This window comes from Somniosus microcephalus, chromosome 1, assembly GCF_052327205.1.
Source record: "Somniosus microcephalus isolate GS21.2 chromosome 1, FLI_Smic_1.0, whole genome shotgun sequence".
In the NCBI taxonomy this organism is placed as follows: domain Eukaryota; kingdom Metazoa; phylum Chordata; class Chondrichthyes; order Squaliformes; family Somniosidae; genus Somniosus; species Somniosus microcephalus.
In genome coordinates this window covers 409197340-409223322 of record NC_140987.1, presented here as the reverse complement: position 1 = coordinate 409223322, position 25983 = coordinate 409197340, and the positions used below count along the sequence as shown (strand labels likewise).

Genomic DNA, 25983 nt, shown 5'->3' with positions numbered 1-25983 from the left:
CCACCCTCTGAAGAAATTTCTTCTCATCTCAGTCCTGAATGGCCTACCCTTTATCTTGAGGCTATGGCCCCTGGTTCTAGACTCCCCAGCTAAGGGCAACATTCTCCCAGCATCCACCCTATCAAGCCCTGTAATAATATTGTATGCTTCAATGAGATCCGCTCTCATTCTTCTGAATTCAAGAGAATACAGGTCTAGTTTACTCAATCTCTTCTCATACGACAGTCCCACCCATCCCAGAAATCAATCTCGTGAACCTTCGTTGCACTCCCTCTATGGCAAGTATATCCTTCCTTAGGTAAGGAGACCAAAATTGTACACAGTACTCCAGGTGTGGTCTCACCAAGGCCCTATATAATTGGAGTAAGACTTCTTTACTCCTGTACTCAAATCCTCTTGTAATGAAGGCCAGCATACCATTTGCCTTCCTAATGACTTGCTGCACCTGCACATTCACTTTCAGTGACTCATGTACAAGGACACCCAGGTCCCTTTGAGCATCTGCATTCCCCAATCTTTCACCATTTAGGAAATACTCTGCCTTTCTGTTTTTTCTACCAAAGTGGATAACTTCACATTTATCCACATTATATTCCATCTGCCATGTTCTTGCTCACTCACTGAGCCTGTCGAGATCCCCATGAAGCCTCTTCACATCCTCTTCGCAACTGACACTGCCACCTAGCTTTGTATCATCAGCAAATTTGGAAATGTTACATTTAGTTCCCTCATCCAAATCATTGATAGATTATGAATAGCTGGGGCCCAAGCACCGATCCTTGCGGTACCCCACTCGTCACAGCCTGCCATCCTGAAAAATGCCCGTTTATCCCTACTCTGTTTTCTGTCTGTTAACCAATTCTCAATCCATGCTAGTATATTACCCCCAATTCCATGTGCCCTAATTTTGTTCACCAACCTCGTGTGGGACCTTTTCGAAGGCCTTCTGAAAATCCAGATGGACCACATCTACCGGTTCCCCTTTGTCTACTCCGCTAGTTACATCCTCAAAGAACTCCAATAGGTTTGTTAAACAGGATTTCCCTTTCATAAATCCGTATCGACTCTGCCCAATCTTACTATTAGTTTTTAAGTGCCCAGTTATTGCATCCTTTATAATAGATTCCAGCATTTTCCCAACTACTGATGTGAGGCGAACAGGTCTGTAGTTCCCCGTTTTCTCTCTCCCTCCTTTCTTAAATAGCGGGGTTACATTTGCTATCCTCCAATCTGCAGGAACCGTTCCAAAATTCTATAGATTCTGGAAGATGACAACCAATGCGTCCACTATTCCAATGGCCACCTCTTTCAAAACCCTAGGATGTAGGTCATCCGGTCTTTGGGATTGATCAACTTTTAGTCCCATTAATTTTGCGAGTACTTTTTTTTAAACTAATAATAATTTCTTTAAGTTCCTCATTCTCGTCACACCCTTGGTTTTCTCTTATTTCTGGGAGGTTTTTTGTGTCTTCCTCCGTGAAGACAGAAGCAAAGTATTTATTTAATTTCTCTGCCATTTCCTCATTCCCCATTATAAAAATTCTCCCGTCTGACTGTAAAGGACCTACATTTACCATCGCCAGTCTTTTCCTTTTCACATACCTATAGAAGCGTTTACAATCCTTTCTTATATTTTTTGCTAGTTTGTGCTCATATTCCCTTTCTTTATCAATTTCTTGGTCCCCCTTTGCCGATTTCTAAAAATATCCAAATCCTCAGGCCGGCCGCTTTTTCTGGCAATTTTATAAGCTTCTTCCTTTGACTTAATACTAGCTTTAATTTCTTTTGTTAGCCATGCCTGAAACCAGCACTTGCGAGGTCCCTACGGGTGTGTACACAGCGAGTACACACCCGTAGGGATCGGAAAATACGAGCCAATGTTTTTGTGTTGTTATTCTGCTTGTAACTCACAAAAAAGGTGCCACACAAAAGGTTGTTACACAAGATATGGGCTCAGGGGATTGGGGGACAATATATCAGCATGGATTGAGGATTGGTTAACCAACAGATAACAGCAGGAATGGGTCATTTTCGGGATGGCGGGTGTAACGAGTAGAGTGCCGCAAGGATCAGTGCTCGAGTCTCCGGTATTTACAATCTCTTAATTGCTTAGATAAGGGGACCGAGTGTAATGTAGCCAAGTTTGCGGACTATGCAAAGCTAGGTGAGAAAGTAAGCTGCAAGGGGGACGTAAAGAGGCTGCTGCAAAGGGATACAGATCGGTTAAGTGATTGGGCATGGTGGTGATGGATGGAGTATAATGTGGGGAAGTGTCAAATTATCAACTTTGGTAGGAAGAATCGAAAAGCATAATTTGACTAGTAAATGTTGGCATGAAGAGGGATTTGAGGGTCCTTGCACACAAATCACAGAACGTTAACATGCAGGTACAGCAAGCAATTAGGAAGGCAAATGGCATGTTAGCCTTTATTGCAAGGCGGGTGGAGTACAAGAGTAAGAAAGTCTTGCTGCAATTATATAAGAGCTTTGGTAAGACCACACCTGGAGTTCAGTGTAGTTTTGGTCTCTTAAGGAAAGATATACATGGCTTGGAGGAAGTGCAACGAAGGTTTACATAAGAAATTTGGCCCTTCGAGCCTGCTCCACCATTCAATAAGATCATGGCTGATCTTCTACCTCATCTGCACTATTCCCATATCCCTCGATTCCCTTAATATTCAAAAATCTATCAATCTCTGTCTTGAATATACTCAACGACTGAGCCTCCACAGCCCTCTCGGAGAGAATTCCAAAGATTCGCCTCCGAGTGAAGACATTTCACAGAATCACAGAAACCCCACAGTGCAGATAGAGGCCATTTCGGCCCATCGAGCCTGCACCGACACATATCCCACCCAATCCCCGTAACCCCTACACCAACACATATCCCACCCTATCCCCATATATTTAATCCCCCTAACACTAAGGGTCAATTTATCATAGCCAATCAACCTATCCTGCACATCTTTGGACTGTGGGAGGAAACCGGAGCACCCGGAGGAAACCCACGCAAACACGGGGAGAATGTGCAAACTCCACACAGACAGTCGCCCGAGGCCGGATTTGAACCCGGGTCTCTGGTGCTGTGAGGCAACAGTGCTAACCACTATGCCACCGTGCTGCCCCATTTCTCCTCATCTCAGTCGTAAATGGCCAACCCCTTATTCCGAGACGGTGACCCCTGGTTCTAGACTCCCCAGCCAGAGAAAACATCCTCCCTGTAGGAATTTTGTATGTTTCAATGAGATCACCTCTCATTCTTCTAAACTCTAGAGAATATAGGCCTAGTCTACTCAATCTCTCCTCATAGGGCAATGCCCCCATCCCAGGAACCAGTCTGGTGAACCTCCATTGCACTCCCTCTATGGTGAGTATATCCTTCCTTAGGTAAGGAGACCAAAACTGTACACAATACTCCAGGTGTGGTAAGATTATCGAGATTGATCCCTGGGATGAGAGGGTTGTCCCATGAGGAGAGATTGCGTAAATTGGCCGATACTCTCTGGAGGTTAGAAGAATGACAGTTGATCTAGAGAGCTTGAAAGGGTAGATGCTGAAAGGCTGTTTCCCCTGTCTGGAGAGTCTAGAACTTGGGGTGATAGTCTCAGGACAAGGGGTCGGCCATTTAGGACTGAGGCGAGGTGAAATTTCTTCACTCAGAGGGTCACGAGTCTTTGGAATGCTCTACCCCAGAGGGCTGTGGTGATTCAGTCACTGAGATTTTTAGGCAGTAAAGGAATCAAGGGATATGACGATAGGGCAAGAAAGTGGAGCTGATGTACAAGTTCAGCCATGATCTTATTGAATGCAGGCTCGAGGGGGCCATGTGGCCTACTCCTGCCCCTATTTATGTTCTTAAAAAGGGAATGTATGGATGACTGATGCTCTTTGAGAAGTGGCCGCATTACTTTGACCAATGCATGACATTGCAAGGCAAATAAATCACCTTGATAGTGGACAATCGTGGGACCACATCATCAAGTGCCTGCATCTAAATGCAACAGAACAAAAAATGTTACCAAACACAACAGCCACGATTCAGCCAATGAATGTTGGCGTGATCTGTTAAGAAACAGCACTGCAAAGAATCTTTGGAGCTTAGTGTCTGGCACACATGTTGCTGACATGACCATTTTATTGAATGTTCTGCAGGCAATCCACACTATTCAGTCATCATGGAGGGGGCAGACAGCAGAATTCACTCAATTGCTTCCAGCACTATGAATTTATCACACAAGTAGAGGAAGTAACTGCATCGGAACAGCTAAGGATCCTGCAAAGGTTGACCGACGGCTGACCGAAGCAGTGAACCTCCAACCGCAAGTTCCCTGCTGCGACCAACAGTCGACAGGCTTTGAATCCATTGCCAGTGTTGCTAAGGAAGGCCCGACATTTGAATTGCTGGCCAACATAGAAAGTGATGATGCGCATCAAGATAATGCTGCTGTTAGTGGGAGTAACAGTGATGACCACTAACGAGAGCAAGCAGTCAAGAGATTGATGAAGCACCCCCACCACGCCGCTCCAATTATGTAATTACTGAGGAAGTGGCCAATAACTAAGCCACATGTCACAATGGAATTTTTCTCTGGAACAGGACTCAAGTTTCAATCGCGTGCATTTCAATAGTAACAAAGATCAAGAGCAAGCCATGACAACCTAGCTAAATCCTGCCCTTCCCGTCGAGTGTTGCATTAGACAGAGGAAAGTGACAAACTTAATGCATATTTTGAAAATTGTTCCATCATACTGATATACATGCACACTGGTGCATTCAGGGTGTTGTAATCGACCATTGTGACATAGAAGCAGACTCCCAGGATTGCCCTTCGAGACTCCTCTCTTCCCAGATAAACCTCAAGAACCCAGCAATGTTAAACTCCTAGGAGAAATTTCAAACACACACAAACCCACTGTATAGGCAAGTGTTAAATTACAAATCATTCTGTGTATTTTAGGTTACAAGTTTATTTTTATTACTTTCTTCTGAGGAGAATGAAAGCAATATGGTGACCAAGAAGTTGACAAAAAATATTTAACAATTTCTTTTAATTCCTATTAACCGTTTTATTCCACTGATTACTATTTTCCAACTATCGATTCTCAATTCATAGTTTTCACACTTCCTTGGTAGCTCTTGTTCACCAACTTTAATTAGTATGTACCATACCCACTGGTTGTCATTTGTTGCAGTAATTGAGCCAAGTCAGGTGAAATCGTGACAGAAAATGTGTGCACAAGCATGATGCCTAAGATGTGGCGCACACAAACATGTGCCAAACAAAATAAGATGGTTAGAAGCCATACCTACCCTTCCTCAGACAATCTCCCCTCATTGACTCCACAAACTACACAACCTGGCCAGATTTATAGCATCTATGCTCACTTGCCTGCAATTTACCACCCATTTACTTTAATGAGCAGAAAACAATGGTTGGCAAGTGCAGACATGAAAAACCCTTGGTACCCGGGTGTGAATCCTACTTTTAGCCAGCAACTAGGGTACCCATTAAAGCAGCCCTTTGGAGATTCTGCTAGCAGGGAAGCAGCTTTCCCCCACCCCAACACGGCTTAGACCACAAGGTCAGCACACTTGTAGATCTAATTTACTCTCCCTACCCCCATGCCCCCACCACAAAGCACTGCTGATTTCTAGTCATTCAATTGGTCTCCTTCCTTCAAAAAACTAACAATGGGCACCTTTACCCACATTCCACCTAAACAACTAGCTCTTAATTTTGATTTTATTGATACTTGTGTAATGCTGTTCTGTACTAACTGGTCACAGTTCAGCAAGTAACTGAAACAAGATTTAACCTATCCAATCAGTTAAAGAAACAGAATATTTTGAACCATTGTGCATTATACTTAATAAGCTGCCCATTATCCGTCAGAATCTGTAGTCTGCCAGAAATTTGGCTTTGGGCATTTACTTTCAAAGAGTTTAGTGCAGGAAAGGTTATATGTTCTTTACCTCAGTTCCATTTGTTTGCGTTTCTGCAGTTCCTGATTATGCAGTTCTTCCATGCGCCTCAATTCCTCTTGACGCCTCATTAAATCTGGTGACAAAAATTTGGTTCAATTGAAATGCTTACAAGAGCAATTTCATTTTTAATACTTGTTACGTGCCACATTGTAAATTCTGGAATGTACAACTGCATCGCTAAGTGAATAGACTTGCAACTTTAGGTACACTTTCTACAGAAATTCCAAAATGGATGAATGAATCATTCAGTCCCAATCCCTGTAACTCTGCCCAGACAACGCTGCAACATGCTCTTGGATTTGTAATATATTTATTGGCGCGCAATTCCCTTTTCCCTGCAAAAAAACTCAAATCCACGACAATAAAAAATAAATGGTACAATTTTACAGGGGTTGCAGGAACAGAGACACCAGGGGGTGTATGTACACAAAATTTTGATTGTAGCAGGACAAGCTGAAAAGACTGAAGAAGCATACAGGATCCCTGGCTTTATAAAGAAGGGCATAGAGTACAAAAGCAAGGAAGTTATGGTAATTTTTTATAAAACATGTTAGGCCCCAGCTGGAGTGTTGTGGCCAAATCTAGGCACCACACTTTAGGAAGGATATCAAGGTCTAACAGAGGGTGCAGAGGAAATTTACTAGAACGGTACCAGGGATGCATGACTTCAGTTAGCTGGAGAGACTAGAGAAGCTGGGGGAAGAGACTAGAGAAGCTGGGGTTGTTCTCCTTAGAGCAGAATGGTTATGGGGAGATTTGATAGAAGTATTCAAAATCATGAAGGGTTTAGAGTATTCAGGAGAAACTGTTTCCAGTGGCAGAAGGGTCAGTAATCAGAGGACATGGGTTTAAAGTAATGGCAAAAGGACCAGAGAAGACATGAGCAAAAAATGTTTTACACAGAGAGTCATGAACATCTGGAAAGCATGACCTGAATGGGTGGTGGAAGCAACTTCAATAATAACTTTCAAAAGGAATTGGATAAATACTTGAAAGGGAAAAAATTGCAGGGCGATGGGAAAAGGAACTACTTGGATAGCTCTTTCAAAGAGCTGGCACGGGCATAAGGGGCTGAATGGCCTCCTTCTGTGTGATATCATTCTTCTGTGTGATATCATTCTATGATCTTGCTAATAAAAATTTTCCCTTCAATAACTCACCCAACAGCTCAACTGGTAAAGCCAGCAGGCAACACAAGGTGATCCAGCGTCTATAACTGGCAGTAGTACTCATGGGCTGGGGGGCGGGAAAGAGAGAGGAAGGGAGAAAGTGAGAGGAAAGGAGAAAGCGAGAGGGGAAAAGGAGGAAGAGAAAGATATAGTGGAGGGAGGAGGAAGAGAGGGTGAAAGAGAGGTTGAAGAGCGAGCAAACCAAGAAAATTCAGCCACAGTTCACATTCACACATTATCCAGCAACAACAGTCAATGCCTTTCGACATGCAGCAGAAAAGAAAATGTGCCACTTTCTCCACCCACCTTGCCTCATCAACATGACTTGGTGCTCGTGTCGTGCAGCTTCCAATTCTACTTCCAGCTTCTCTCGTGCTTCCTTCACATTTCTATCCACTTGCTCCTGCTGTTGTTTCTCCATTTCAAGCAGAGCCTTCCACCTCATGGCATATTCATACTCAAATGACCCATGCTGGGCAAATCGGGGTGGCTGTTCCCGTTCCCTTAAAAATTGTCGATCATAAAACATTTACAAACCAGAATAGGAAGCAAGAAACCAAAGCAACCTCTACTGCACTCCCTACATAAAGAATCAGTACAAATGTATATACACTATACAATTAAAAAATTCCTACTAGATTGATAACTGTCGCCCTTATTACCCAAGTAACAATATTGATATTGACATGTTAGAGGTGGCTATTAAAATAAGAAATAGTTTAGTCCATTCAGATTGCCAAGTGTCAGCTAATTAGCAATTTCACTACAATGCTCAAGCTAATGCGGTCTAGGACTTGGGACGTTGAAAAAATGTTAACCCTTTCTTTCAGTTTACTCTAGCATTTTGTCAGCCCAAGGGCATATGGGTGATCTGTTCCCAAGCTCTCCCAATACCATTCTGTAACTAACTCACAAAAAGTAAAGAATGGCCCAGTTGAGTGCATTCGAGTTCCACTTTTCTGTTTTTAGATAAAGAACTCTGTGGAAAACAGATGGACCAGATGTCCAGCACACACTGCATTAACTTATTTAGATATAGGAATTACTTCAATTAGGTTATTTTGAAATGGCTAAAGTTTTGCAGGAGAGCTCTTTCTGCCCCACAACTCTTTTCCCCCCCCCCCCCCACACTAAACTTGGGCTTTTATTTTGTAACCAAAGAGCAAACACAAAATAAATGACAAGTAAAATTCTACTGGTGCTAAGATGCTGCTCTTTCACACGGTCTAGGTGCAGTCACTAATGAGAGCACTGAAATCCTCAAATAACAGCCCATACTAGGAACGGGACCGGTGCCTAGAAGTTTTTTTTAGCATACCAAATCACTGAGCCAGGCAAACGCAACATAGGAGATTTATTCACCTATTTCTTTTTCTAAGTGCTCGCCCAATGCAAGCCCAGAACAAAACAGAAGATCTTTAACACATTGCTGCAAGCGTACCCCTATCTGACGTTTTAGAACACTTTACGGCTCAATCCAGATCAATTTTAAATGGAGAGGGAACAGAAAATGTAAACATGTTTAAAAACAATTTAGTCAGTCAATGCATACTTATGATAATGTTGATTTTTCTGGACCAGTTTCTCTTGAAGTCCATCTTCATCATCACATTGATCAAAAGGTTCAACAGTCACAGGTCTTGGAAACCTAAAAAAAGGGGAAGAATGCAATAAAGAAATTGAATCAGGACTTCAGCTTTATTATAAATAAACAGTCCATTGAAAAATGTTTCTCATTGCATCAATTTCTGAAATTCTGACTCTTCCACTCCAATGTGTTTTTTTAAATTCCAGTAGCCACACCTGCTTGGCAATTCCATCAGGTGACTATCTCCATTCAATCTGTTGAAAACTAAGTATGTAAGTATATTATTAGTAAGGAATAAGGAGAATTTCATAAAAGCTTTTGTTCAGTGTGTCATACCAGCTTTGATCCTAAATTGTTGATTTGACACATGGACTGTGGCTGGACCAAAAAGTGTCTTCTATCCATCCATCTTACAAGTGTCGATCCAAATTCCAAGTGGGAAGCATCTATGCAACAGTGGGCCTCAAATTACACGAGGATTTGTTTCAAGTTAACAACTATTGGCTGATTTCTGAGGACTCGTAACAAATTTGAAAATAATAAAAAGGTGATACCAGATCTCCATCCTCGGACCAGACCTTCCCACAAATCTAGATCTGGCACAAAATAACTTCTGCCTTGAAGAACAGGATGTGTATTCTTGGAAGGCCAGTGGTTTTATAGTGCACTTTGGAGCACAGCTGACTTCAAGCCTTACTAAATCTGCTATGTTTAAGAAACTTACTTTCCCCAGCCCCCCTCCCAAAATGCTTTTGCCCTGTGGATCCCCAATCTTCAGTCATGTAGGACTCGGCGCTGCTGGGGTTCGGGGTGGCTTTGGCCCTGCAGACGTTAGCGTAGTGTCCCTTCTTCCCGCAGCCCGAGCAGATCGCGTTTTTCGCCAGGCAGCGCGCTCTGGGGTGTTTTGCCTGGCCACAGAAGTAGCATTTCTGGCCTTGGGGCACTGCTGTCTGGCCTTGGGACACTGCTGCGGTAGTTGGGCCGTTGCTGGGGTGGCACGGCGCTATGAGGCGGTCCTACCGTGTCCCAGGCTGTCATTCCCCGCGGCGTCCACGGTGCAGAAGAGTAGGCATCCATGCCCCGGTAGGCTGCATCCAATGATAGTGCGAGTTCAGAGGCCTTGTTGAGGTCGAGGTCACTCTGCTCCAACAGTCGCTGTCGGATGTAATTGGATCTGTGGCCCGCTACAAAAGCGTCCCGGATAAGTTCCTGTGTACACGGCGGCCTTTACATCCTTACAACCACAGGCCCGGCCAAGCACAGACAGTGCCTGAAGGTATTCCACGGTCGACTCCCCAGAAGGTGCCTGGCGTATACTTCGTTCACTGGGCGCGTGTACTGGTCCTTGAGGAGCTTGATAGCGTCCGCGTACGAGGTCGCGTCTTGGATGACCGAGTACACTCGGTGGTTCACTTTGGAGGTCAGGACATCCAGTTTGTCCTCGTCCGATTTGATTGCTGCGGAGGCGGTCAGGAATTTTTCGAAACACTTAAGCCAGTGTGTAAGCTTGGTGGATGAGTCCGCCTCCCGATGATCTAAGTCCAGGCATGCTGGTGTGAGGATCTTCTCCATTATAAAAATGTTGTTAATAAAATTGATGCGCTATCAATTACTCATAAAAGACTGAGAGTTAAGAGAGTAACTAAAGGCTTTTATTAACAAAAGAATGAAGGTCTGCCTCGAGTGGTCGACCGGTCCAGAAATACAAAGGGCTGGGGAGCAGTCACCTTTATACTAGGACTTGTGGGAGGAGTCAGCCGAGGCATGTCCAGGCATGTACACAGTGGAATACAAACAGTGGTTTACCACATTCACCCCTTGTTTAAAATTGAGTCCGGCGGGGTGAAGTGTATTAAAAGTTAGTGTATTGGAGTCTCTCCGGAGGTCTTGTCTGCCGCTGTGATCGGCGTGGTGACGGCAGGGGTAGTGGAGCTTCCGGCGTCGAGTCCTGCGTGGGCTGTGGCACAGGCGTGTCGTCCTCGTAGATGTCGAGCGGGTCGCGGGGCCCAGACCTGCCGTCTGCCGGGGCTGGGTATCGGATCGTGGGGGGGGGGGGGGGGGGGGGGTGGTAGTGAGTTACTGCGGCCCCCGAGGGTGCAAGGTCTCTTATGGAGACTGTGTCCTCCCGCCCGTCCGGGTATGCAATGTAAGCATACTGGGGGTTGGCGTGGAGGAGGTCGACCCTCTCTACCAGGGGGTCCGTTTTATGGGTCCTCACGTGCCTTCTCAGTAGGACCGGCCCTGGGGACGTCAGCCATGGCGGGTAGCGATGTCCCCGATGTGGACTTCCTTGGGAAGACAAACATTTTCTCATGAGGGGTGGCGTTAGTGGCAGTGCAGAGCAGTGACCGAATAGAGTGGAGCGCATCGGGGAGCACATCCTGCCAGCGGGAGGTTGGAAGGCCCCTAGACTTTAAGGCTAGCAGGGCGGCCTTCCAAACTGTCGCATTTTCTCTTTCCACCTGTCCGTTCCCCCGGGGGTTGTAACTGGTGGTCCTGCTTGTGGCAATACCCCTAGTTAGCAGGTACTGACGGAGTTCGTCAATGTGGTAAACCACTGTTTGTATTCCACTGTGTACATGCCTGGACATGCCTCGGCTGACTCCTCCCACAAGTCCTAGTATAAAGGTGACTGCTCCCCAGCCCTTTGTATTTCTGGACCGGTCGACCACTCGAGGCAGACCTTCATTCTTTTGTTAATAAAAGCCTTTAGTTACTCTCTTAACTCTCAGTCTTTTATGAGTAATTGATAGCGCATCACCAGGTCAATAGTCAGGAAATTAAAGTGTCGATAATCACAGGATTCTTCAGTTTGACATTGACAACCTGCTGCATTTGAGCTGATTAGAGCAGGGGTTCCCAAAACGAGGTTATCAGGGAGGCGCGAGGACAACAAATTGCTTATTGTTTGCTTAAGTTTTGCCTCAAATAGGCTCCATTCGTTTAATTTTATTCAAAGCCTGTTCTGTGCATGTTTTTGCACACAACAGCAGGAGGGATACTGGGATGATTAGTGGCATCATGGTGGCATTCTTTCCACCTCCCAAAACCAGACACAAACTCTGTGAGCCAACAAATTTCAGAAGAGACCATCCCTAACAAGACAATCAGCACGCTTTCCAGGCTGAAATGTGAATCACCACCACTTGGGCATGGTACAGGAGGACTGGTGGTGCCTATGGAACTGGACCCCAGTGTTGTTGCTATCTTCAAATGGGAAGAGTAGAAAAATTGAAGTTTGGGGACAGGGGAAATTAAAAATCTTGTAATAATAATGTACAGTAACAGGACTTGGCAATATTTTATTTGTACAGTTTTTTTTTTTTTTTTTAAGTTCCCCATGGGGAGGTGAGTGATGGAGAATTTATCCATTCTGAGGAAGATGTTACGTATGCATTTCTGGGTCATTTTCACTGTGCATTACTGAATGAGTTTGTTTTCAGGCCTATGGAAAGAAAGTCCTATTCAATTATGCAGCTATCTCCTCTCCAGGATGCAATTAATATTTTAGAACTAGAAATTAACTAAAATAAAATTAACTAACAACAGCAGGTCGACTCTGTGCTCGTCACTTATGATAACACCTTTAGCCGAGAATGCGGTGCCATGCGTAGAACCGTTAGTTTTTATGTTTGGGGGGGGGGGGGGGGCGGGGGGCGGGGTTGGAGAGAGTGGGACGAGCTGAAGTGCTCTTCCAGACAGTAGGCACAGGCTCGACGGGCTGAATGGCCTCCTGTGCTGTAACAATTGTATGATTTTAGGTCTTGTCAAAAGCATTGGGGAGGGTCTTGAGCAATATGTTGTTATGTTAACCCTGAAAATAAAATCCTCTTGTTCAAAGCAAAAATACTGTTTTACTAAGTGGGGGAGGTGGGATGCGCAGGTGACATGAATCTCCAAAGGGTGCTCAGCAAAAACAAAGTTTGGGAACCTCTGGATTAGAGCAGGCAGTGAAGTGTCTCTGCAGAACCTTCCCGACCCAAACAACTGGAAAACAAGATCTAGCCTGAGTTCGATCACTTCCATTCGTGTCCGCAAACATTTTTCTACACAGGGTGTCGAATAGGTATCTCATAACTTTACTATTCTACCCTACATCACAGTGGCTTTGTAACAAAGAGGAACTTGTTTGAAACTTTCAGGAAAGCACTATTAAGAATTTTTTAAAGACATCATGACTAACCTATCTGCATATACCACTCTAAAGCCAGGTTTGGGCCAAACTTAACTAAGGCAGTCAAACTGAGGTACATTAGCCAAGGATGGTAGTTGATGCATTACCAGCTATGCTGAAGGAACTAAAAGTCAAACCTTCCATTGGCCCACCTCCCTGTCATTTTCTTTGCAGCCAATTTCATAAAGAATTAAAATTTGCACTGATTTTTCCCCTTCCTAACCCACAAGCACCAAGGCCAATTGCAGTACTCCAACTGAGATCAGCTAACTGAGCCAGGAATGTAACCTGGCATCATCTAATTTGTAGGGCTCAGCACTATAGCAGATGGAGCTATTACCCACTTCCACATTAGAAGATGCAACAATGGACGTTTAGTAAAGGGAGCTGAAATAATAAAACTACATTAAAAGCCAAAATCAAAATAGCATTCCTGCCTGCAACCTCTGCACAACAATGAATCTTTATGCTCATTACTTACGCTGTCAGTAAGAATGCACCATCTGTACATCTGTCCAGAGCCTTGCGCGCAGCAGGTTTTGCTGCAAACTCGACAATGCCTTTGCCAGTTGGTTTCCCACGGTCATCTACTATCACCACTGCTCTCTCCACTGGTCCAAAGATAGAGAATGCCTCATCCAACAACTCATTCGATACAAACTGAGGAAGATTCTTCACTGTGAGAGCAGCACCATGTGTTGCAAATCGAATTCTTATCTGCCTCCCTCTTAGTGTAGTATCATCAAGTTCTGCTTTTGCAATTTCAGCCAGGGTTCTAGTCTCCTATAATTGAAGCAGGCATTAATTTTTCAGTAGGTCAGCAAATAAAATGTTGTAAAAAAAAATACAACCCAACCCCTCACCGCAATACCCCTACCTCTGCCCCCCACCGCCCCCCCAAACTGGAAATAACCTCAACTAGCCTGGAATTGTGCCTCTGCTTTCACAATGGAAAGTAACTGATCAGCTCTCAAGCCTCTTTGCCTAGAAATTTGGATGCAAAAAGTTCCAAAGGCAGGTCATCTCTTCTCATCTTCCCCCTTTAGTGAAACAGCAGTTTCTGGTCAACATTGGTATTCATAGACTGGGTTACATCTCCCGAGTATAATGGGGGGAAATGTTGAGGGGATAAGATCATTGAAATCCACTGAGCTTGGTGATGCCGTCCATAAGAACATAAGAAATAGGAGCAGGAGTAGGCCATTTGGCCCTTCGAGCCTGCTCCGCCATTCAATAAGATCATGACTGATCTTCTACCTCATCTCCATTTTCCTGAACTATCCCCATATCCCTTGATTCCCTTAATATTCAAAAATCTATCGATCTCTGTCTTGAATATACTCAACGATTGAGCCTCCACAGGCCTCTGGGGTAGAGAATTCCAAAGATTCACCACCCTCTGAGCGAAGAAATTTCTCCTCCTCTCAGCCCTAAATGGCCGACCCCTTATTCCGAGACTGTGACCCCTGGTTCTGGACTCCCCAGCCAGGGGAAACATCCTCCCTGCATCTATCCTGTCAAGCCCTGCAAAAATGATGTATGTTTTAATGACATCAACAACAACGTTTATTTATTTATATAGCACCTTTAACATAGTAAAACATCTCAAGGAGCTGCACTGGAGTATTTTAAGACAAAAAAATGTTTCGACACCGATCCACAAGGATAAATTAGGACAGGTGACCAAAAGCTTGGTCAAAGTGGTAGGTTTTAAGGAGGAAAGAGGTGTTTAGGCAGGGAATTCCAGAGCTTAAGGCCGAGGCAACAGAAGGCACCTCCAATTCTTCTAAACTCTAGAGAATATAGGCCCAGTCTACTCAATCTGTCCTAATCCCCCCCCCCCGACCATCCCAGGAACCAGTCTGATGAACCTTCATTGCACTCCCTCTATGCCAAGTATAGATGCCTGGCTCTGTATCTAGGTAAACCTAGAAGTTTTCTTTGCACTAGAGCACAGCTAGACCTAGCAGAATCTTCATATCTCTTCCCCTCCCCCCAAGATAAATCATATTACTTCAACTATAAAAGGAGCTTCTATAACATCTGGAATACAAAGTGCAGTAAATGATGCTTCAGTTGTATGACACCTTGGTCAGACCCCATCTGTATGTCAGTTCTGGGCACTGCATCTCAGAAATGATATATTGCCCTTGTTGGGTCAATTGAAACCTTCAAGACCAAGATTGGAAGATTTTTGTTAGGTAAGCGTATTAAGAGATATGGAGCAACGGTAGGTAAATAGGGTTGAGTTGCAGATCATGCATGATCTAATTCAATGGTAGAACAGGCTCGAGGGGCTGAATGGATTACACCTGTTCCTATGATCTGGCCTCTCATGAGGGTGGAAGAGATTAGACAGAAGGTAGGTTTGGAGGTTTCAGTCTCCACACCTACAACCATATTGTTGCCCAGAGAAGTCTTGGTGTGTACCCTTCAAGATCACAGAACCATGGAGTCAGGAGCCTAATGAGTAGCATTTAGAACAGATAGATGCGCCAGAGACAGCACATTCATCTTTATTGTACTTGGTGTTCCAGGAGTGATTGCAGGATCTGTCCATGCCAATGTGCACACTTGCTGGGTTGGGGGGAGGAGACATGGCAAATATCTCTTGCACTGGGTCAACAGTATAAGAATAACTGTTCAACCCAGGTATGCAACGTCTAGGGACAAGGGGATACTTCAGTTCCTTCATTCTGCAAGAAACTACTGGGGTTCATGCAGTTATGTACTCTACAGCCAAAAGCTCAGGCCAGAGATCTTCAGTGCAAAATGATGGATGTGGAGACTGAACACATTCTGCCCAACTAGTCTGTATCGGTGCCGTTTCCTGCTCTCGCCCTGAACTAGACAATTTCATTCACTTGGCTTCCAATGTCCACCCTTCCCTCACCTTCACATGATCCATCTTCGACTCTTCCCTTCCTCGACTTCTCCGTCTCCATCGCTGGGGATAGGTTATTGACAAACATTCACTACAAGCCCACTGCCTCCCACAGCTACCTGGACTACACTTCCTCCCACCCCGCCTCCTGCAAGGACTCTATTCCATTCTCCCAGTTTCTCCGTCTCCGACGCATCTGCTCCGACGATGCCACCTTCCATACCAGTGCTTCCAACATGTCTTCCTTTTTCCTCAATCGAGGATTCCCCTCTACCGTGGTTGACACGGCCCTCGACCGTGTCCGTTCCATCTCCCGCACTTCTGCCCTCACCCCTGCCCCTCCCTCCCGGAACCACGATAGAGTTCCCCTTGTCCTCACTTTTCACCCCACCAGCCTCCACATTCAACGGATCATCCTCCGCCATTTCCGCCACCTCCAGCGTGATCCCACCACCAAACGCATCTTCCCCTCACCTCCCCTTTCAGCATTCCGTAGGGACCGCTCACTCCGAGACACCCTAGTCCACTCCTCTACCACCCCCAGCACCCCTTCCCCCGGCACCTTCCCGTGCAAGCACAGATGCAGCAACATATGCCCTTATACCTCCCCACTTCCCACTGTCCAGGGCCCCAAACACCCCTTCCAGGTGAAACAGCGATTTACCTGTACTTCCTGCAATTTAGTATACTGTATTCGCTGCTCACGATGTGGTCTCCTCTACATTGGGGAGACCAAACACAGATTGGGTGACCACTTTGCGGAACACCTCCGTTCAGTCCATAAGGGGGACCCCGAGCTCCCGGTGGCCTGTCACTTTAATTCACCGCCCCATTCCCACTCAGACCTCACTGTCCTCTTGCATTGTTCCACGGAAGCTCAGCGCAAGCTCAAGGAACAGCACCTCATCTTTCGATTAGGCACTCTACAGCCCTCTGGGCTCAACATAGAGTTCAACAATTTTAGATCATAACCTCGGCCCCTATTTTCTCTTTTTTTTATCCACACTGTCGTCTGAGCTTTTTTCTTCCCTCCCACATGGCAGCTGTCCTTCATTCCTTCAGGGCCATTCACACTTCATCCAGAGCCATCCTTTGTTCCTTGAATGTCTCCTGCTTTCTATCCTGTCGCTGACCTTCCCTTTTGTTCTTTCATCCCCTCCTCCTTTTCCCAGCCCCTACTTGCTTTAAAATCTATCCCCTTTCCTGTTTCTTTCCAGTTCTGACGAAAGGTCTTCGACCTGAAACGTTAACTCTGTTTCTCTCTCCGCGGATGTTGCCTGGCCTGCTGAGTTTTTCCAGCGTTTTCTGTTGTTATTTCAGATTTCCAGCATCCGCAGTATTTTGCTATCGCCGTAGTCTGTGGTGGGGTTCATACTCCACACGAGTCTGCTCCCATTCCATCTGCCTCATCTCAGCCTTTCAGCATATCTTTCTATTCCCTTTTCTCTCATGTACTCGTCTAGTTTCCTTTTGAAAGCATCCAAGCTATTTGCCTCATCCACTTACTGTGATACCGAGCTCCACATTCCAACCACTGAGTAAAGAAATGTCTCTATTTCCCGATTGGATTTATTAACTATCTTGTATTTATGGCCCCTAGTTTTGGATCCTCCCACAAATGGAAACATTCGCTCCACTTCTACTCTGTCCAACCTATTCATAATTTTAAGGACCTCTATCAGGTCACCTCTGAGTCTTCTCCATTCTAAGAAAAAGCCCTAACCTGTTCAATCTTTCCCTAGTGTCAGCTGTGGCTCAGTGGGCAGAACACTCGCTCGGAGTCAGAAGGTTGTGTGCTCAAGTCCCACTCCAGGGACTAGAGCGCATAAATCTCAGCTGACACTCCAGGGCAGTGCGGAGGGAGTGCTGCACTGTCGGAGATGCCGTCTTTCAGATGAGGCGTTAAACCGAGGTTCCTTCTGCTCGCTCTGGTGGACATAAAAGATCCCATGGCACTATTTCGAAGAAGAGCAGGAGTTATCCCTGATGTCCTAACCAATATTTATCCATCAACATTAACAAAAACAGATTATCTGGTCATTATCATATTGCTGTTTGTGGAAGCTTGCTGTGTGCAAATTGGCTGCCGCCTTTCCCACATTACAACAGTGCAACATGGAATATGCTGCCCCAAAAAGCTGTAGAAGCTACATCATTACATAAATTTAAAACAGAAATAGACAGTTTCCTAGAAGGGAATTAAGGGTTACGGGGAGCGGGCAGGAATTTGGACATGAGTCTAGGTTCGGATCGGTCATAGCCCTGTGGGTAGCGGAGCGGGCCCAGGGGCCGTGTAGCCTGATCCTGCTCCTATTTCGTGTGTCTAATTCTGTTAGATTCAGGAGATGGTTCTGTGATAGTGGATTGGCGGTTAGGATCAGATCAGCCATGATCTTATTGAATGGCGGAGCAGGCTCGAGGGGCCGATTGGCCTACTCCTGCTCCTATTTCTTATGTTCTTATGACTACACTCCATAGTACTTCAATGAAGTACTTCATTGGCTGTAAAGCGCTTTGAGACGTCCGGTGGTCGTGAAAGGTGCTATATAAATGCAAGTCTTTCTCCCCCCTGCCGATAGCTGTAATCCCTCAGTTCTGGTACCATCCTTGTAAATGTTTTTTGCACTCTATCCAGTGCTTCTATGTCCTTTTTATAGTACGGAGACCAGAACTGCGCATAGTACTCCAAATGTGGCTTGACCATGGTCCTTTACAAGTTTAACAACTTCACTACTTTTGAATTCTATGCCCCTAGAAATAATACAAGTGCTTAGTTAGCATTTTTAATTGCTTTGCTGACCTGCGATGCTGCTTTTAATGATTTTCAAGCCATGGTCTTTGCTTCATACGTTGTCCTGACTGCTTGCTCTTGATGCCATGTTTGCAGCATGAGCAAGCAATTCAGGTACCACTCATTATTAATGTGCCCTCCATGGGGAGTGGGAGGGGGTAAAGAGAGATGCAAAATCAGGATGGTTGTCAGAATGCTGGGATCCGAAAACATCAGATTCCACATGTACACCGACGACATTCATCTCTACCTCACCGCCACCTTAGACAGTCGTGAGACAGGTTAGAATTACCCTACTGATTATGTGTTGTTGCGATAGTAATCATGCTCAGTACGAGAGGAACCGCTCAGTACTGTCAACCCCTCCACTGCCTCCAGTTTGTCATGCCACTTGTCCGGCATGTAGTATTGGATGCACAGAAATTTCCTCCAATTAAATGTTGGGAAGACCAAAGCCGTCGTCTTCGGTCCCTGCCACAAACTCCGCTCCCTAGCCAGCGACTCCATCCCTCTCCCTGGCCACTGTGACCAAGTTGAGCTCCGATCCCATATCCTCTCCATCAAGATTGCCCATTTCCACCTTAACATCACCCGACTCACCCCTGGTTCAGATCATGTTACTGAAACCTTCATCCATACTTGTTACTTCTAGACTCAACTATCCTGGCAGGCCTCCCACCTTGCACCCTCCATAACTTAACCTCATTCAAAACTCTGCTACCCGTACCCTACCTCGCACCAAGTCTTGCACACCCGTCACCCCTGTGCTTGGCTCCCGGTCCGGCAACAACTTGATTTTAAAATCCTCTTCCTTGTGTTCAAATTCCTCCCTGTATCTGTAACCTCCTCCAATTCTGACCCCTTGCACAGACCTGATTTGAATCGCTCTACTATTGTCAGCCATGCCTTCAGCTGCCTAGGCCATAAGCTCTGGAATTCTCTCAACTCCTTAAAATCTACCTCTTTGACCAAGCTTTTGGTCACCTGTCTTTTAACATCTCATGAGGCTCGAAGTCAAATTTTGTTTGATAATGCTCATGTAAAGTGCCGTGGGACGTTTTAGCACTTTAAAGGCACTATATAAATGCAAGTTGTTGTTTGTATTTGGAACATGGACATTTAACATTGAAATGTTCATCGGGAGAGACTGACCATCCTTTCTTCAGACACTGGTCTCCAGCATGAAGAAGTTTTTTTTGTTTAATTTGTATTGCCAGCCCTTTCTGCTCTGATGAGCATGAGATACAGGAAACTTTGGTTTATCCGGAGGTTAACTGTCCGGAATGCTCGAGCCACCGGCAAAAATCAGGAGCCTTTTCGTTAGGGTTTTTTTTCTTTTCGTTGCTTTTTTTTTTTCCCCCCACCAGTCGGGCTCTGCAAAGTCTCGCTGAAGCTGTTGCTAAGCTACAGAGATGCTTGCAAGGTACGGCCGACTGTTTAGAAGCTGTTGCTAAGCAACAGGGTTTGTTGCCAGATACGGAGCTCAAAATCTCCGTATGTTTCAACATTAGCGCTGGTTTGTCCGGCAGTTTTGATGGGACGGCAACAGCTCGGTCCCGTCGATGCCGGATAGCACAAAGTTTCCTGTAATTAGGATTTGGCTCACACAGCCCTTCAAGTTTACCATGTCCCACTGAAGTGGGAAATTTCCTAGAAGGATGGACATCCAGTCTCCTTTTTGAGGTCGAATTTTTTGGGCGGTTTAGCCCTTAGCATTCAAGGAACTTGTGTATTACAGCTAGGAATGTCATAGACAGTGTACACCTTCAGCCAATGTGTATGTACATACACATGTTGTAAGCAATAAATTTGAGAACCGACTACAGGCAAGTAAAGTCACAGTAATCATTTGTGGTGCATGCAATAAGAGACCTAAGACTTCGTCCATAATTTTGATGTGCCCCAATGTGAGGCGCCCTTCCGTTAAGATAACGTAGCATGCAAGAGTTTGGTCACAGCTATGCCACCAGAGCCCATCTCTAGAGTGGAACTGGTCCACTTTCAGGAATGAGTGGGGACAACACTCAAGTGCCCAGTGAATGTTAAAGCAGATGGTCACATCTAATTCTGCTAGATCTATACACGAGAGCTTTAATGCTTCAGTTCTTCCTTTGCTCTAGTTATTATGGTACTTTTGGTCTGAAAAGTGTGTTCCTGGGTCACAGTCTTGGGAACTTGGGTCAAAGGATATTAAGCACAGGGTTCTAAGAGGCTTCCAGCTTAGCATCAAGATGCAGGAGATCTGACAGTGCTCTGAAAGTAGTAGACTGATGTGGCTTTTCAAGGCCTTTGGGAATTCCAAAACCACAGATGTTACATTGCCCCATTGTCAAGGTCATCCTGAATCCTGCACTCCAAAAGGTAATGAACCAGCTACTGAAACATTTATCCTCATCAGTTTAGGACACGTGCCATTTTACAGCATCCAGTTCACACAAGGGTTTCAATCGCACAATCTCCAATGTCAAGTCATTATATGACTAGTTATTGGGCAGTAAAGGGAAGAGATGTGGGGTCTGCTTACAGGAGATCAATAATGCTGAACCCAGACTGTCACGTGCACACCCAAGTGGCGCAAATATAGGATTTTAGGAAATAATCTGTTGCATGCTGCTGGAGACATAGCTCCCCCACATTCTTTATGCTGTATCCTAGTGGCTCGCTCATTATCAGCATGAGATTGTTTTTGCTGTAGCACAAGTCTAAGAAAAATACAAGTAAAAAACTCAGCTGGTAAAGGCAGCAAGTATCTGAAGTCATATAAACCAATGAAGTCCCATGGAACATCTACTGTGTGACATTTTAACTGATCTCAACCATAGGGGTAGGAAGGCACAATATCCGAGCGGGTGAGAGTGGATAGTATGGGGGTCCATTCCTAGCCACTATCCAGCAAACCCTGCTGGAAAGTGTGCATGCAAACAGGCTCATGCCCAGCTGTAATTCTCCACATAGTAAAACAGGCTGCCAACGCTTTTTGTTCACGGTTATACATTAAGAATGGCCACTTAGGTTAGATAGAGTAAAGTGTACCCATACCGCTTCCCCATCCTAGATTGGCGATTTTAAGGCCAATTGTAGTGCCCTATATTCTCCTCACTGAGATCACCTAACTATGAAATCTGTCTGGTCTTTATGGTTCAGCAACTCACTGAGTAAGGCTACAATACAAATAGTGAAGAGCAAAATTGGATTAAGACGCAAGATCTTTGGAGTACAAATGTAAAATGCCACATCTCTTGCCACTTGTTAAATGCCTTTAGGACAAGGGGTAGAAAATTGGCTAAAAAGAATTGGAAACAACTATTTTATGCGCTTGGACAATGATCCCCAATTACAATTTATCGAGAGCAACTTGAAAGGATAACATGGTCCAATGCATAATTTGTCATCCTCATGATGTAGAAGGCTCACATCAGGATGCCTGGGTAAAACAAAATAAGGTTGATTTATAAAATTAACCAATTTATTTATAATATATATATGAATCAGAAACCACCTTAAAAGCCACTGAACTGCTTTTGTTGTCTCAAATACAGGCTTTTTAGAACTGTTATCCATAATCTACACTTCTAATTTTTAGGATTCAGAATGCTCACCTAAAGATTTCATTTAAAATAGCTCATTTAAGACAGGACCAGACACATAAATACAGTGGTAACAAGAGCAGGTCAGAGGCTGGGTATTCTGCAACGAGTGTCTCACCTCCTGACTCCCCAAAGCCTTTCCAACATCTACAAGGCACAAAAAGGAGTGTGATGGAATACTCTGCACTTGCCTGGATGAGTGCAGCTCCAACAACACTCGAAGCACACCACCATCCAGAACAAAGCAGCCCACTTAATTGGCACCCCATTCACCACCTTAAACATTCACTCCCTCCATCACCAGTGTACCGTGGCTGCAGTGTGTACCATCTACAAGATGCACTGCAGCAACTCACCAAGGCTTCTTCGGCAGCACCTCCCAAACCCGCAACCTCTACCACCTAGAAGGACAAGGGCAGCAGGTGCATGGGAGCACCACCACCTCTAAGTCACACACCATCTTGACTTGGAAGTATATCGCCGTTCCTTCAACGTCGCCGGGTCAAAATCCTGGAACTCCCTCCCTAACAGTACTTTTGGAGTGCCTTCAGTACATGGACTACAGTGGTTCAAGAAGGTGGCTCACTACCACCTTCTCAAGGACAATTAGGGGTGGGCAATAAATGCTGGCCTTGCCGGCGACACCCACATCCCATGAACTAATTTAAAAAAAGTGGCAAGGTGAATTCAGGGGTACAGCGTTGAGACATTTGTGGTCCAAAATTCCACAGCCCTAATCCAAGTTTGCAATTCGCTATTGGTAATGTGTATTCGTCATGGGCGGCGCTATAAGTTGAGGCAGTCAACGATGGAGGCAAAACCCTGTTATTAAAAAAGACTGGCATTAATACAACTTTTATCACATCTCAAAACACTTCCTATACATTGAATGACTTATGAAGCAAAGTGACTTATGTAGATAACTCTGCCAGCTAATTTGTGTTCAGCACGGCCTCACAAGCAGGTACGAAATGAATGATCAGTTAATGTTTTTGGTGGTGGTGTTGAAAAACGAATTTCGGTCCAAACTCCTCTTCAAACCAGAAAATAGGGCCTTGGTCTGAAGTCTCATCCAAACAACGGAATGCAGTTTACATGGAAAACTTTCAGGGGTTTCAAGGAAACTTTCAAAAAAAGAAATCAAGTTAATTAACTTGAATAATTATTATTGCCTAATTCTTTAACTTTGAAAAAACAAACTCGGAGTCAGGTTACCATTTAGAAAATTGTAAAGGGCATACCTTCCAACTTTGAAAATGCTGCTGCAGCAAGGAGCTGAGCTTATAATTTCCCCAAAAAATCAGTTCATCTAAGCTACTGCTCTTTTCGCGTGTGCAAATAGACCCTCTCTTCGATTGGTACCAACTAACCAGTTATACAAGCATAAAATGCCAAGAAGAAAATACACTCTGGGAAGAAGAAAACACGATAGCACTTTAGGCCATCAGAACTCCTTCGGCTCGAGAGACCCTTCGCCAGGATCCCATTCCAATGCAGGATCTAAACACAAAACAGGTTAACTTTTACAGATGCCGACCTACCGGGTTAGGTTAGTGCCAGCATTGAGATTTTTACACCCACCACCCGCCTTGAGAATTTATTTTGAAAGCATTATTTAAAAATGCAACAATGGTTAAAAATTATTTTGATCAATCTTAACATTTGATTTCCGTGTGGGTTTGCACTGGTTTAATGTAACCTGATTCGGTAGAAATAGCTTTTAAATGCGAGTAATAGCGTGTGTTGGGGGGAGGGGCAAAGAACAAAGACCGAGGAGGCACAGGAGCCGCTCTTCTCTCACCAGCCTGATGAAACCGAAGCCTTTATCCTTGTTGATGAAGATCTCGGACGGCTCGCCGTATTTGTCGAACATCTTCTTGAACTCGTCGTCGCTCACGTCGTTGGGCAGATTGCCGACGAAAAGGCGGCAGCGCTGCGTATAGGTCTTCTCGCCGGGTTTGCGGAAATTGGTCATGTCGACGCTGATTCCGGTCCCGCCGGCGCCGGCCCCAGCCCGGTCGCCATGTCTGGAGGAGGCCGACTGGTGCTGGTGATGGTTGGCGGCTCCGGGCCCGGAGCCTTGGTCCTGGCGGTAATCCCTCTTCCGCGGGCTGCTGTTGTCGGCGCGATTCCTGCCGCCGGATTTCTGGATGTGATCTTGCATGATTCTGGAGATTTAAAAAAAACAAGAATCTAAAAATTAAACGGAAACAAAAAAAAGGGGGGGGGGGGGGAAAACCTGCCACCCGCTCAATTCTTTTCGGCAAGACCCTATCTCTGCGTCATTTTAAAAATAAGATTTTTACACACACGGTAGGAAACGATGCGCTGTACACATGAACTATAAATCGTGCTTTTTGTCGAATTTGATTTTTACCTCACGATCTCAGGCCGCTGCGCTTCTGACGAACAAACGAAAGCCGCGAAGAGCGCGAGCAGAGGACGCCGGGAAGAAAAAAAAACCTGCACGTCGACCTAACTTTACAAACGAGTTTGTGCGTTCTCCCGCCTCTCGATCGTTGATTGGTGGATTCTGTGGAATTGATGACGACGCATTGTGGCGTCACAATGAGAGCGCGACGGCCGCTTGGCCAGCATTGGTCAGCTCGCCGTCACTCAACCGCCAGGCCGAGCACGATCACTTTCGTACGAGCCGACGGTCGGCATGTGCTCAGCTCTTGCGTCATTCTCAGCGCGGGCGGAAACTTAAAGGAATTACTGTTCTCTGCCTTTTAATCACTTGAAAGTGTAGCCAAACGTTGCAAAAACAACGAACAATGAGTTAGGTTTAAAAATCAGTTCCATTTTCTCCGGAACGATTTCAAGATTTAGCGATTTTCATGATTTGAACATTGAGGTTTAGCCAAATGAAAATAATTTAGTTTTCCAATTGCAAGAGTTCAGCTTTTTCTTGAGGGAGGGTTTATTTTATTTTTCAAGACTTGCATTTATATAGCGCCTTTCACGACCACCTGACGATTCAAAGTGCTTTACAGCCAATGAAGTACTTTTGGAGTGTAGACACTTGTAATGTGGGCAATGCGGCAGCCAAGTTGCACACAGCAAGCTCCCACAACCAGCAATGTGATAATCACCAGATAATCTGTTCTTCTTATGTTGATTGAGGGATAAATATTGGTCAGGACACCGGGGATAACTCCTCTGCTCTTCAAAATAGTGCCACCTGAGAGAGCAAACAGGGCTTTGGTTTGACAGCACCTCTGACAATGCAGCGCTCCTTCAGCACTGCACTGGAGTGTCAGCCTAGATTTATGTGCTCAAGTCCCTGGAGTGGGACTTGAACCAACAACCTTCTAACTCAGAGGTGAATATGCTACCCACTGAGCCACAGCTGACACCCAAAGGCAAAGGAGAACTTTGAAATCATATTGTTTTATGAAAGAAGAACTTGCAGAATGGGCATATAATTGGCAAATTAATTTCAACATAGATAAGTGTAAGGTATTACATTTTGGTAAGAAAATAAGGAGGTCACATATTACTTGGAAAATAGAAATCTAAATGGGGCAGAGGAGCAAAGGGATATAGGAGTATAAATACACAAATGACTAAAAGTAGCGATGCCGGTTAATAAGGCCATAAAAAAACAAGCATTAGGGTTTATTTCTAGAGGAATAGAATTGAAAAGTAGAAAATTTATGCTAAACTTGTATGGAACCTTGGATAGACCACACTTGGAGTACTGTGTATAGTTCTGGTCACCATATTATAAAAAGGATATAGAGGCACTGAAGAGGTTGCAATAAAGATTGACATGAATGATACCAGAAATGTGAGGTTATA

General features: G+C 44.9%; 1 protein-coding gene across 6 annotated transcripts in view; it reads right to left on the bottom strand.

The window, feature by feature from the left end:
* Nucleotides 1–25983, bottom strand: part of LOC147125182 (non-POU domain-containing octamer-binding protein-like) — a 91901-nt gene that overhangs the window by 44811 nt on the left and 21107 nt on the right. For 3 of the 6 annotated variants that reach the window (XM_085998758.1, XM_085998791.1, XM_085998784.1), the window contains exons 1-6: nt 24557–24664; nt 23981–24347; nt 13399–13700; nt 8708–8803; nt 7462–7658; nt 5975–6059 (exon numbers count right to left, since the gene is read on the bottom strand). In XM_085998758.1, coding sequence (XP_085854884.1) covers nt 5975–6059; nt 7462–7658; nt 8708–8803; nt 13399–13700; nt 23981–24343 — 1043 coding nt within the window. In that variant the 5' untranslated portion in view covers nt 24344–24347; nt 24557–24664. Of the gene's footprint in view, nt 1–5974; nt 6060–7461; nt 7659–8707; nt 8804–13398; nt 13701–23980; nt 24348–24556; nt 24666–25983 lie in introns of those variants that run through there. The other 3 variants (XM_085998774.1, XM_085998767.1, XM_085998799.1) reach the window with 2 other exon arrangements.